General features: G+C 45.1%; 1 protein-coding gene and 1 pseudogene across 1 annotated transcript; both read right to left on the bottom strand.

Annotated features, from left to right (window-relative positions):
- Window positions 1–5,887: 5,887 nt before the first annotated feature.
- On the bottom strand, window positions 5,888–10,077 carry LOC106568038 (pannexin-1-like; annotated as a pseudogene).
- Window positions 10,078–11,090: 1,013 nt separating this feature from the next.
- epd2 (Ependymin-2) lies at window positions 11,091–13,181 on the bottom strand. Its single transcript, NM_001140867.1, is given in 6 exon segments — window positions 11,091–11,597; window positions 11,807–11,891; window positions 12,070–12,256; window positions 12,442–12,582; window positions 12,786–12,817; window positions 13,018–13,181. Coding segments are annotated over 6 exon segments (666 nt in total). The 5' UTR covers window positions 13,106–13,181; the 3' UTR covers window positions 11,091–11,464.
- Between the last annotated feature and the right edge of the window lie 250 nt (window positions 13,182–13,431).

The following is a 13,431-nucleotide window of genomic DNA, read 5'->3' on the forward strand; positions in this document are numbered from 1 at the left end:
GTCTGCGGTCAAACGACCACCCCTCATCACTGTCAAACGCTCCCTAAAACACTTCAGCGAGCAGGCCTTTCTAATCAACCTGGCCCGGGTATCCTGGAAGGATATTGACCTCATTCCGTCAGTAGAGGATGTCTGGCTATTCTTTAAAAGTGCTTTCCTCACCATCTTAAATAAGCATGCCCCATTCAAAAAATGTTGAACCAGGAACAGATATAGCCCTTGGTGCACTCCAGACCTGACTGCCCATGGCCAGCACAAAAAAAATCCTGTGGCGTACTGCATTAGTATCGAATAGCCCCCGCGATATGCAACTTTTCAGGGAAGTTTGGAACCAATATACACAGGCAGTTAGGAAAGCAAAGGCTAGCTTTTTCAAACATAAAATTGCATCCTGTAGCACAAACTCCCAGAATAAGAGCACCTCCTCCCAGCTGCCCACTGCACCGAGTCTAGGAAACACTGTCACCACAATAAATCCACGATAATTGAGAATTTCAATAAGCATTTATCTATGGCTGGCCATGCTTTCCACCTGGCTACCCCTACCCCGGTCAACAGCCCTGCACCCCCCACAGCAACTTGCCCAAACCTCCCCCATTTCTCCTTCACCCAAATCCAGATAGCTGATGTTCTGAAAGAGTTGCAAAATCTGGACCCCTACAAATCAGCTGGGCTAGACAATCTGGACCCTCTCTTTCTAAAATTATCCGCTGCAATTTTTGCAACCCCTAATACTAGCCTGTTCAACCTCTCTTTCGTATCGTCTGAGATTCCTAAAGATTGGAAAGCTGCCGCGGTCATCCCCCCTCTTCAAAGGGGAGACACTCTAGACCCAAACTGTTACAGACCTATCTATCCTACCCTGCCTTTCTAAGGTTTTCGAAAGCCAAGTTAACAGATCATCGACCATTTCGAATCCCACCGTACCTTCTCCGCTTTCCGAGCTGGTCATGGGTGCACCTCAGCCACGCTCAAGGTCCTAAACGATATCATAACCGCCGTCGATAAAAGACAATACTGTGCAGCCGTATTCATCGACCTGGCCAAGGCTTTCGACTCTGTCAATCATCACATTCTTACCGGCAGACTCAACAGCCTTGGTTTCTTAAATGACTGCCTCGCCTGGTTCACCAACTACTTCTCAGACAGAGTTCAGTGTTTCAAATTGGAGGGCCTGTTGTCTGGACCTCTGGCAGTTTCTATGGGGGTGCCACAGGGTTCAATTCTCAGGCGAGTCTTTTCTCTGTATACATCAATGATGTTGCTCTTGCTGCTGGTGATTCTCTGATCCACCTCTACGCAGACGACACCATTCTGTATACTTCTGGCCCTTCTTTAAACACTGGGCTAACTAACCTCCAGACGAGCTTCAATGCCATACAACTCTCCTTCCGTGGCCTCCAACTGCTCTTAATTGCAAGTAAAACTAAATGCATGCTCTTCAAAATGATCGCTTCCCGCACCTGCCCGCCCATCCAGCATCACTACTCTGGACGGTTCTGTCTTAGAATATGTGGACAATTACAAATCCCTATGTGTCTGGTTAGACTGTAAACTCTCCTTCCAGACTCACATAAATGTCTCTAATCCAAAAATAAATCTAGAATCGGCTTCCTATTTCACAACAAAGCATACTTCACTCATGCTGCCAAACATACCCTCGTAAAACTGACTATCCTACTGATCCTTGACTTCGGCGATGTCATTTATAAAATAGCCTCCAACACTCTACTCAGCAAATTGGATGCAGTCTATCACAGTGCCATCCGCTTTGTCACCAAAGCCCCATATACTACCCACCACTGCGACCTGTATGCTCTCGTTGGCTGGCCCTCGCTTCATATTCGTCGCCAAACCCACTGGCTCCAGGTCATCTATACATCTTTGCTAGGTAAAGCCCCGCCTTATCTCAGCTCACTGGTCAGCTCACTGGTCTCCACAAATGCTGCCATCTATCCACGGTTTTTGATTTTGTTTACGTCGATACTATTCAAAGAGGTGACCTGGAACATTTCCCATCCGGCATGATCAAAACAATCTTGAAGCATAGATTCCGATTGGTCAAACCAACGTTGAACAGTCCTTACCATGGGAGCTTCCTGTTTAAGTTTCTGACTATATGTGGGGAGGAGCAGAACGGAGGCGTGATCTGATTTGCCGAAGGGAGGGTGGGGGTGGGCCTTGTAGCCATCCTGGAAGAGAGAATAGCAATGATCCAGGGTCAGTGTTGTGCGTTTCGCACAGGAGATGTGTTGATAGAATTTTGGTAGTATTCCTCTGATTTATTTTATTAATGTCCCCAGCTACAACATATGCAGCCTCAGCATATGCGGTATCCAATTTGCACATAGTCCATTGTGGTTCCTTGAGAGCTGTCACAGTGTTGGCTTGGGGGGCAATATACACGGCAGTGACGATGACCGAAGAAAATTATCTTGCGAGGTAATGAGATCGGCATTTGATGGGGAGGTATTCCAGATCGGAAGAACAAAAGGACTTGAGTTCCTGTATGTACCACACTCACACCATGAAACAAACCCCTCTGCATTTATTTTCCCCCGTTGGATGCCTTTCAACAATCTGCAGAGATTATTACAGCAGTTGTGAAGATCTCCACAGACCTGCGACGACCTATGCATGCTATCTTGAATATGCAGGCTATTTACTGCCTCCGCCTATCTACTATTTACTGTATTACAAAAGTAATATTGAATTGTGTTTGATTGACAATGCAACCAAATATGAACATTTAAAGGGGATGTATCTACTGCTTGGATAGTTCCATCTGAGCCACTGGCTTAATCCCATTATTTACCCTTTTTTTGGTTGAGCTGGAGATGTGAATCAAACATATAATTTGTGTCACGTCCTGGCCAGTATAAGGTTAATTGTTTTTGTAGTTTGGTCAGGACGTGGCAGAGGGTATTTGTTTTATGTGGTTCGGGGTGGTGTGTTTGTGTAAAGGGTGTTTGATTTAGAAATTTCCGGGTTTTTGGTTGATGGTCTATGTGTTTGTATTCTATGGTTAGTCTGGTGTGTGTGTTTCTATGTTTGGTTAATTGGGGTTGGGACTCTCAGTTGAAGGCAGGTGTTGTCTATCTGCCTTTGATTGAGAGTCCCATATATTAGGGTGTGTTTGTGTGTGTGATTTGTGGGTGATTGTTCTGTGTTGAGCCTATGCTTTGCAGACTGTCAGTTTATCGTTCGTTTTCTTGTTTGTTGGTTTTGTATTCGTGTTGATTTCATTAAATGTTCAAAATGAACAACTGCACACCTGCTGCGTATTGGTCTACCTTTTCCGATGACGATTTTGCATTATCGTCAGAAGACGAAGATACTTGTGACAGAATCACCCACCACTCAAGGACCAAGCAGCAGAGGAAGGAGCAGAGGGAATTCGAGTTGGACTGGCGGGAGAAGTGGACCTGGGAGGAAGTTCTGGACGGGGCCGGACCTTGGCACCAGGCTGAGGATTATCGCCGCCCGCAGTGGGAAATTGAGGCAGCCAAGGCAGAGAGGCGTAGGTACGAGGCCATGGACGCGCTGAGGGAGAAGCACGAGAGGCACCCCCAATAATTTTTTTGGGGGGGGCACACGGGTAGTTTGGCTAGGCGTAAGAAGAGCCGGAAGCCAGCTACCCGTGGTTATATGGAGGAGCGTATGGGGTGGAGAGCGCTATGTTTCGCTGAGGAGCGCACTATCTCACCCATACGCACCCACAGTCCGGTGCGCGTTATTCCAGCCCCTCGCAGGTGCCGTGCTAGAGCGGGCATCCAGCCTGGTAGGAGGATACCTGCGCAGCGCATCTGGTCGCCGGTACGCCTCCGAGGACCAGGCTACCCAACTCCCGCTCTACGCACGGCTACCATCAGGCCCCTGCACAGCCCAGTCTGCCCTGTACGAGCACCCCGCTCGTACAGGGCTACTAGTTCCATCCAGCCAAGGCGGGTTGTGCAGGAGGTAAGATCTAGACCGACTGTGCGCCTCCATAGCCCTGGGTTTCCAGCTCCTGTCTCTCGTGCGGACCCGGAAGTGCGTCAACCCAGTCCGACTCGTCCTGTTCCCGCTCCCCGCACTAGCCTGGAGGTGCGTGTTTATAATCTGGTAAGCCCAGTACCAGCACCACGCACCAGGCTACAAGTGCGTCAACCCAGCCACGCCAGTCAACAGTCACCAGAGCTGCCCGCCAGTCAACAGTCGTCATCAGAGCTGCCCGCCAGTCAACAGTCGTCATCAGAGCTGCCCGCCAGTCAACAGTCGTCAGAGCTGCCCGCCAGTCAACAGTCGTCAGAGCTGTCCGCCAGTCAACAGTCGTCAGAGCTGCCCGCCAGTCAACAGTCGTCAGAGCTGCCCGCCAGTCAACAGTCGCCAGAGAGGTCAGATTGCGCTGAACTGCCGGAGTGGCCAGACTGCGCTGAACTGCCGGAGTGGCCAGACTGCGCTGAACTGCCGGAGTGGCCAGACTGCGCTGAACTGCCGGAGTGGCCAGACTGCGCTGAACTGCCGGAGTGGCCAGACTGCGCTGAACTGCCGGAGTGGCCAGACTGCCGCTGAACTGCCGGAGTGGCCAGACTGCCCTGAACTGCCGGAGTGGCCAGACTGCCCTGAACTGCCGGAGTGGCCAGACTGCCCTGAACTGCCGGAGTGGCCAGACTGCCCAGACTGTCCCGAGTTGCCAGACTGCCCAGACTGTCCCGAGTTGCCAGACTGCCCCGAGTTGCCAGACTGCCCAGACTGTCCCGAGTTGCCAGACTGCCCAGACTGTCCCGAGTTGCCAGACTGCCCAGACTGCCCCGAGTTGCCAGACTGCCCCGAGTTGCCAGACTGTCCCGAGCTGCCAGACTGCCCAGACTGTCCCGAGCTGCCAGACTGCCCCGACAGCCTGGAACGGCCTGAGCCGGAGCCACCTCCAGAAATAGGTGGGTTGGGGAGGGGGGGTGTAGCACAGTGCCGTCGTTGACGGCAGCCACCCTCCCTTCCCTCCCTTTAGAAAAGGGGAATTTTTTTTGGTGTTGCTTGGGGTTATTTTTTGTTAAGGTGCTTCTGGGGTAGCACCTTTAAGGGGGGGGTACTGTCACGTCCTGGCCAGTATAAGGTTAATTGTTTTTGTAGTTTGGTCAGGACGTGGCAGAGGGTATTTGTTTTATGTGGTTCGGGGTGGTGTGTTTGTGTAAAGGGTGTTTGATTTAGTATTTCCGGGTTTTTGGTTGATGGTCTATGTGTTTGTATTCTATGGTTAGTCTGGTGTGTGTGTTTCTATGTTTGGTTAATTGGGGTTGGGACTCTCAGTTGAAGGCAGGTGTTGTCTATCTGCCTTTGATTGAGAGTCCCATATATTAGGGTGTGTTTGTGTGTGTGATTTGTGGGTGATTGTTCTGTGTTGAGCCTATGCTTTGCAGACTGTCAGTTTATCGTTCGTTTTCTTGTTTGTTGGTTTTGTATTCGTGTTGATTTCATTAAATGTTCAAAATGAACAACTGCACACCTGCTGCGTATTGGTCTACCTTTTCCGATGACGATTTCGCATTATCGTCAGAAGACGAAGATACTTGTGACAATTTGTTAACTTGTCAACAAGTTAATAGGCTATTTATGATATTTCACGGTGATATTGAATTGTGTTTGGTTGTCAACGCAACCGAATATTAACATTTGAAGGATATTTATCTTCTGCTTGGATAGTTCCATCTGTGGTACTGACTTAGTCTGGCATTCATTCCAGTTTGTCTACAAATTAATAATTGATATGTTGGAATCACGTCTCCATCTCAAAAAACTCCAGATTAAAGAATAGGACTAAATCAAATCTAACTTTAAATGGACTTTAAATGGGCCTCCCGGGTGGCACAGCGGTCTAAGGCAATGCATAGCAGTGCTTGAGGCGTCATTACAGACCCGGGTTTGATCCCAGGATGGAGACGTTGTTGTCCTGGTATGAAGTGGATTTTTTCCCGTCCACCACATCTGTTTTCGCCTGGCCCAGAGTCTGCAGCAGACACATGGTGTCAAAGGCCTCACCACCTCCCTCTCTTAGCAGCTCAGATGATCTCGCAAACATGTCTAATCCCTGGGTCGTTCTTTGTCTGCTTCATAGAGCCAATAAATGCAATTCAGACCACCACCATCTATCAAAGGAAAACAGGCTATTTCACTGAAATGTGTCGCCCCAGATTAACCTTCATATTTATATCAAAAAACAGCTTTTTACCAAACACTTCCGGTGAATTTACTAAATTACTCACGATAAACGTTCACAAAAAACATAACAATTATTTTAAGAATTATAGATACAGACCTCCTTTATGCAATCGCTATGTCCGATTTTTTGGTTAGAGATGATCAAGAAGGCCAAGAAATAGTCAGAGAGAGCGCTTCCTGTTTGGAATCTTCTCAGGTTTTGGCCTGCCAAATGAGTTCTGTTATACTCACAGACACCATTCAAACAGTTTTAGAAACTTTAGGGTGTTTTCTATCCAAATCAAACAATTATATGCATATTCTAGTTACTGGGCAGGAGTAGTAACCAGATTAAATCGGGTACGTTTTTTATCCGGCCGTGCAAATACTGCCCCCTATCCCCAACAGGTTAACCTAAGTAATCTAAAGTTGATGGAGGCTGGAAGTGATCAAGGTCTCACTGCAGTGTTTACCTGGGGGGGTCGTCAGAGACATCTTTGGTGTCTATAAATGAGGCCAGGCTCTTGGCCAGTCTGATGGCTCGCTAATAGGAGCGGTCCAGCTCTTCCATGATGAAGTTGAGGTCAGAGGAGAGGTGGAACAGAGCAGGGATGCGCCAGAACAGAGCGCCAGAACAGAGCAGGGATGTACATGAGGATGGCCAACAACAGGAGGATGTAGGGGAAGAACTGGAGGAGGAGGGCAGAGGGGAATAAAAGAGGGTGAGAGAGGGAACCAAAAAGAAAACAAGAATTGCATGACTCATTTCAAAATGAGAACCAGAAAGATGACAAATCCACCTGAACTGACTGTAGAAAATACAGAAGATTGGTGTGACCCACATTGCTATGAGCCACAGAAGTAAACCAAATTAATACACCTGGAACTATGATGAATGTTGTGACTCAACGTTTGGGAAAGTTTTGAACAATGTCACTCCAATTTAGATGTTAAATTCTCCTCACCGGTGGTGATTGTAATTCCTCGACTACAAGGACAGATTATAACATAATGACATGCATTATGGCGATATTATTATAAGAAGGACCTAAAAATTGCCAAAAACTGCCACCCTAGTCATAGACTGTTCTTTCTTTTACCGCACAGCACTGCTTCTCTATGTTTATTATCTATGCATAGTCACTTTACCTCTACCAACATATTACCTCAATTATTCTATATATAGCCTCGTTACTGTTATTTATTGTTGCTATTTTATTTATGTATTTATTCTTTTTTTTAAACTTCTGTTTATTTAGTAAATACTTTCTTAACACTTATTTTTCTTAAAACTGCATTGTTGGTTAATTTCACTGTAAGGCCTGTACCTGTGGTATTTGGCGCATGTGACAAATAAAATTAGATTTGATTGGAATATTATTAAACCTGCATATGGAGATATTATTCATCTCATCAAGAAACCCTCTAAGTATCTCTCCCAGTCGTCTGAGAAGAGGCTGCATAATTATAATTGTAGAGGCTATGGTAACAGGGCTTTAATGTAGATGAAGAGTGTTGACTCTACTTGACAGTGTGGCCTGATTTCAGCCCTGCTCCTGAGAGTTCAGGTGGGTACCGCAATCATAAATATTCCAAATGTGATGCTGCGTTGAGATTACCAGTGAAAAGCGTTAATCAAACACTTCCCATGCAGCCATAACTGTTAGGGCCACATTAACAGATCAATCTCACTCATACTGACTGAAGCTCCCCTTCGCTCCGACCACTGACCCACAATGCTACAGTACATTATGGCTTTTTGTATGTTGAATCCACACAGTCCACCTTTGTGTCCCAATTCTCTACGTTCTTCCCTATAGTAAGTAAACACTTGTGAGTTGTGCAAGAGGAGAAGAGGACAAATGCACACTTTGAGAAAGGTAGGAGAATTGGGACACAGGGCACGTCCCCATATTGGTCTTGGATAACTGAGGAGGGTCTGTACCTTGTGCAGCCACAGGGGCGCGCCCTTGACTCCAACAATGCTGGGTTGCTGCTCCTGCACCGCTGCCCAGCAGAAGGAGTCTTGTCGCCGCGAGAAGTTTGTAGAGACAAAACAGCTGATCTGGGTACCTGCATTCCGACATAAAGGGATTGGAGGACAGGGTTAGAATGGGCCACTACAGAATAGAAAGACTAGTGTACACAGCCTAATGTTGAGTGAAGAAGACACAGGAAATACCTTTTTTGCACTATTGGCTAGAGCTTGTAAGTAAGCATTTCACTGTAAGTTCTCCACCTGTTGTATTCAGCGCACGTGACAAATACACTTTGATTTGATTTGAAATAGGACCAGTGTGGGCTCTAGCTGTTATCTACTTTCTCAGTTGGTGGTGGGCAGTGTACAGTTTCCAGTGGAGGAGGTTGATCAAGCTGAGAACATATTTCAGGCCTTCCCTGGCATGATCTTACTAAGCAAAGACCCTTCCACCCAAAAGCTTACTGAAGCCCTTTGTGTCCCACAGGCTAACTCTATGAGTTTCTGTCAGTAACTGTCCCCTCCAGTTATTTATGTGGTTGTTGTTGTCCCATAGTGCAGAGGTTGGATGGTAAAAATAAATTGATTTCCACTGTATCCTAGTTATTTGCTTGATGCGTAACCCTTTAAATACTAACTGAAACGCTTTCATTCTTGATAATAAGTATATTATCTATGTTATTTCACACATATGTTTGGATCACACATCCACAGCGCAAATCAGTTTCTTTGGTGAAACATGTTGTTGGGATGGCCTAGGGAAAGCACAGAAAAAGTCCCTGCCACCCCGAACCCCATGGACCCCTGCCCAAACTGTCATGTACACATAATACATCTGTAGTCTGCAGAAGAATAGATGAGAGCAGGGAGTGTTTACAGGACTGATACTACAGAATCAAACGGAACATAGTGGATCTCTATGGCTGATATAGACACACTGCCAAGTGAGAATTAGCCTGTAACTCAGCATTAGACATAAATTATTTTCACATGTGATTTTATTAATCTAATCAGGCTATATCTTCACTCACAAACCTGTTTATCTACCTGCAACCTCTGTCACTTTATTCAGTATAAATATTTTTAGAGAAAGGATAAAATATGAAAAGCAGTGAAAGGAGGGGTGTGGGATCGTGTGGATTAGTTTACAAGGTTGAGTCATTTTCAAAGAGCTACAAACTAACTGTTGCTTCACGCAGGTTGGCCTGCTCTCGAACAACATACAGGACAAGAAGGCTAAAATGTAACTAAGACTACATTTTGAGGGACAAGCAACACAGCTGTTTTAACAATATCAACATTTAACAATATTGGATAGGTTAATCTGGGGCGACACATTTCAGTGAAATAGCCTGTTTTCCTTTGATAGATGGTGGTGGTCTGAATTGCATTTATTGGCTCTATGAAGCAGACAAAGAACGACCCAGGGATTAGACATGTTTGCGAGATCATCTGATGAGAATGCAAGAATCCTTTAGTGTAAATCTTGGCACTGAAATCATTGAAGCAGTGTTTTATTGTTTAGGCCTACAGTGCTTGACTGCAATGGACTGCTCGAACTAAACACAGAAAGACAGCGTTTGTCCGCCGAGAACCAATAGTCTGCTCTGATGTAGTGTGTGCGCTCAATTCTACAGATAATGCTATTTTATCAATTTCTATGTTTGACCCAGATGCTTTTATTCGACCAAGTTTAACATTTTAGCCTGTGTTCTGATAGTCTATCAGTAATTCAACTCACCTACTGACACCTCCTGGGCAAACGCGAGGGAAATAAGTAACAAAGGGAGACCAACCGCGATGAAAGTTACAATTTTGTCTAACGCCAGCTCCAGACGCACTCCTTTGTACTTCGACTGTGTTGGATCCTTCAATAAAAAGTTGGAGAAAACGTATTCTGTAGCAAGGTGTGCAATCGCCATGGTTCAATGTGAAATAGTCACCGTGTGACCAATTTCAAAGTAATAGCCAGTTAAAATGTATCGTTCATCCGAAAAGCAAGCCGATGTCCCAGGTTTTTACGCACATTCGGCCTATTTACTGTAATTCATTTACAACAAGCATGTTCCTTATCTGAAAGTGCATTCAATGATGCCTGTTACTCATGGTCTAGACTTGCACCGATGGGCTAGCGGCAAAGGGGCGATCGACACATGACCCAACTCAACACTCACAGCCTATTATTATTTTTCTGTCAATGGAAAAGCAGTGCCAGACTACCTGTGACTTGCCTAGGTCCACGGCCATATATGCAATCAAGTCCACGCACTGAATGTTACAGAAAACAAAATAATGTTCTCTCCTCCAGGAATAAATTAGGTAGGCCTGATTCATAGCGTTGCTATGACAGTTTAATTTCATAGACGGACTAGTCCCCCACTGCTGCAACTGCTGCCATGCAGTGGCCCCCATGTGGTGGTGCTGAAATGGGCTAGTAGGCCTACACATTTCAGCATGTTTGGAGGAGGGTCCCAGTCAGTCACACTGTCCCAGCCCTGGCAGCTGCAGCACCAAGGACAGCAGCTGGCCTCATGCTCAGCAACTCACCCCAGATAGGGTTCACTCTCTGTCTCTCTGCTTGTTTTGTGTTTAATGACTTCATTGCTTTTTCAGGTATCACATCCCTCTCTGTTAACCAGAAATAGTTTAAAAGTTATTTCAAACCCCATTTACAACAGGCCACAAGTGGCCATGTCTGTGAAATTAATTTTATGTAAACCTAACCCCAGAAATACTGACAGACAAAGACAGTGAGACTATTGTTCTGGATCAAAGGCATGACTAATTAATGAGACTAGAGTTTAGCTAATCTGGGCTACAGGAGCTAGACGCTATGGTGCTGCAATTAGTTTCAGCTAGAGATTAAGATATATTCTTATGTATGTTTGAGGAAGATGTTGAAGATGACTTGGCTAATAAAAAAAATACATTTGGAGACTGGAAAAGATTTGGAGTTTTTATTATCTTATTTGCCTATGCAGATCTCTTACGCATTAGCAACTTAAAGTGACAGATTAATAGTGTAAGGTACAAACGTTATATGCCCATCTATCCTGTTCAAACGTAGAGATTACATTAACATGACAACTTAAAATTAACTTTCCTTTTTACATCTGATCCATCTTTTATGCAATGTCTTCAAAGGGGAATCAACAAAGAAAGTAAATTATAATACAGATCTTATCTAATAGAAGAGGAAAGATCGTAATAAAACACTCAAATGTAGTCATTAGAGTGAGAGAAACATCTAGGTGGATTAGCTTGCCAGGCTCTTGGTTGGTTGGGGCTGGAGGTCCTGGTGCCACTGTATCAGACAGTGTTGAAAATATTGAAGAAGTCATTCTTCTGGCCCTTTGGAGTCTCCTCCAGCTCCACAGCCTCACAGAAAGACGGCAGAGTGAACATTTCAGGGGCCTTCACCTCAGTGACCACTTCAGAATTGCTGTAAGAAAAAGAGAAATCACATGAAGATTTCGGGGCATGCAAGAACCTACACCGTAAGCACAATCAGTTAAATATACAGTGTAGAACAAAATCTACAATCTTCAAATAAAACTAGTACTGTAATAGGGCAATATGGTAGCAGCATACTTTACATACATGTCAGTGACCTTACCACTGCTTTAAGCAAGTTAAACGTATGTCACACACCTGAAGAGGAGTGTGATGGAGTCAGTTGAGTAGAAAGTACTGAGTGGTAGACATTCTCCCACAGTAGTTAACACAGAATACTGGCCTGGAGATCAGATAGATAGACAGACAGACATTAGGACTGACATAAACTGTATGCGAATGCTTTGATACACCTCAATAGCCTTGCTATATAAACCATATACAGTATATAAACCATCATGTATTACTTCATTAATGAAAATCACATTGACAGTCTGACTCCTAATGCATATCATAATTACCCTTAGTCTCTGCCACGGATCCCATCCATATGTTCACTTTGATGTTCTCCTCCTGAACAGTGTCACTCCCCAAAAACAGCTCAACCTGATGGGCTGCACCAGCGGGGAGTTCAAGAGCGTGAGCATGAGAGTGCAGAGACATCTTCTTACAGGACTGGTTCTTCATGTCAATGTCATAGAAGACCCCCTGAGAGAGACGGTAGAGATGGAGGAAGACTCGGTTATGACGATGCTGTGTCATAACCATAGTAACAAGTGTGTTATACATGTATACTTTGATGTTATAAAGCAGCTATTCTGCATTACAATTGGGTTGGACTCAACTGAAATGTTGTCTTATAAGTGTGTATTTCTGTTAGTTCTCAGTGTTACCTCTTCAAACAGCATCAGGTAGTCCTCCAGATGCTCAGTCTTGTTGAGGTGCATCTCACTTTCAGTGAAACGTAGCTTCTTGTCCGTAGAGTCGTAGCTGTAATGTCCAGTTGCCTTGATTTCACCTCCTGTAAGGGCCATCTGTTTTATCAAGAGAGGAAGAGCGAGGAAGATATAAAGAGAGAGAGAGAGAGATGAGTATGACTCAATTCTGTACCTACAAAAACATCAGTGGACTAAAACAGGATTGCCTGAGCTGAGAGTCTGGTTTGGTTTTGAAATAATGGAAATATAGCCACACGGTGTCCTTACATGAAACTGGACATTGATAATGGACAACTCACCACAGTCAGGACCCCAGTCATATTAGGTGATGCTAAAAGACAAAAACGGCATTTAGATAGATATAAAAACTCAAAGATGTGTAGACATATAGGTATAATTTTAGTTAGAGACTGTCAAATCTACGAACCTTGACAATATTACAGAAATAGTCATACAAGTAATAGCAGTTTTCCACATAGTGCACAGCAAACATGAACTACTACAAGTAGATATAAAGCAGATAATCCTTACTGCAGTGTTGTGGGCCGTGGGACTCTGCCAGGGCGGTGGCACCCAGACACAGCCAAATGGAGAGGGCAGCGAAGGCGAAGTCCTGCATCTTCTTGTGGAGGGAGACTGAGGTTAACACTCAAACTTACACAACTCAGAGAGGATGATCACGACTCCAAGCGGTTCCAGGAACTGTGACAGGATGGATGGACACTAGTCCTTTTATAGGGTTCAACCATGGGATTAAACGGAACACCTCTATGGGTCCAACCCCCACAGTGTCTGTAACAATGGAAAAATGTTTTGGAAAGAGACGAGGGGTGGTTTAAACTTGCTGACCTTTCCTTCCACGTGGACCCTGACAAACAACATCTGCATAAACAGGGACTTAAGGACAAACCACATGGAGTCACTATGAAGTAATGGTCTGCCTTG

The sequence above is a fragment of the Salmo salar genome, chromosome 13 (assembly GCF_965601325.2).
Source record: "Salmo salar chromosome 13, fSalSal1, whole genome shotgun sequence".
NCBI lineage: Eukaryota > Metazoa > Chordata > Actinopteri > Salmoniformes > Salmonidae > Salmo > Salmo salar.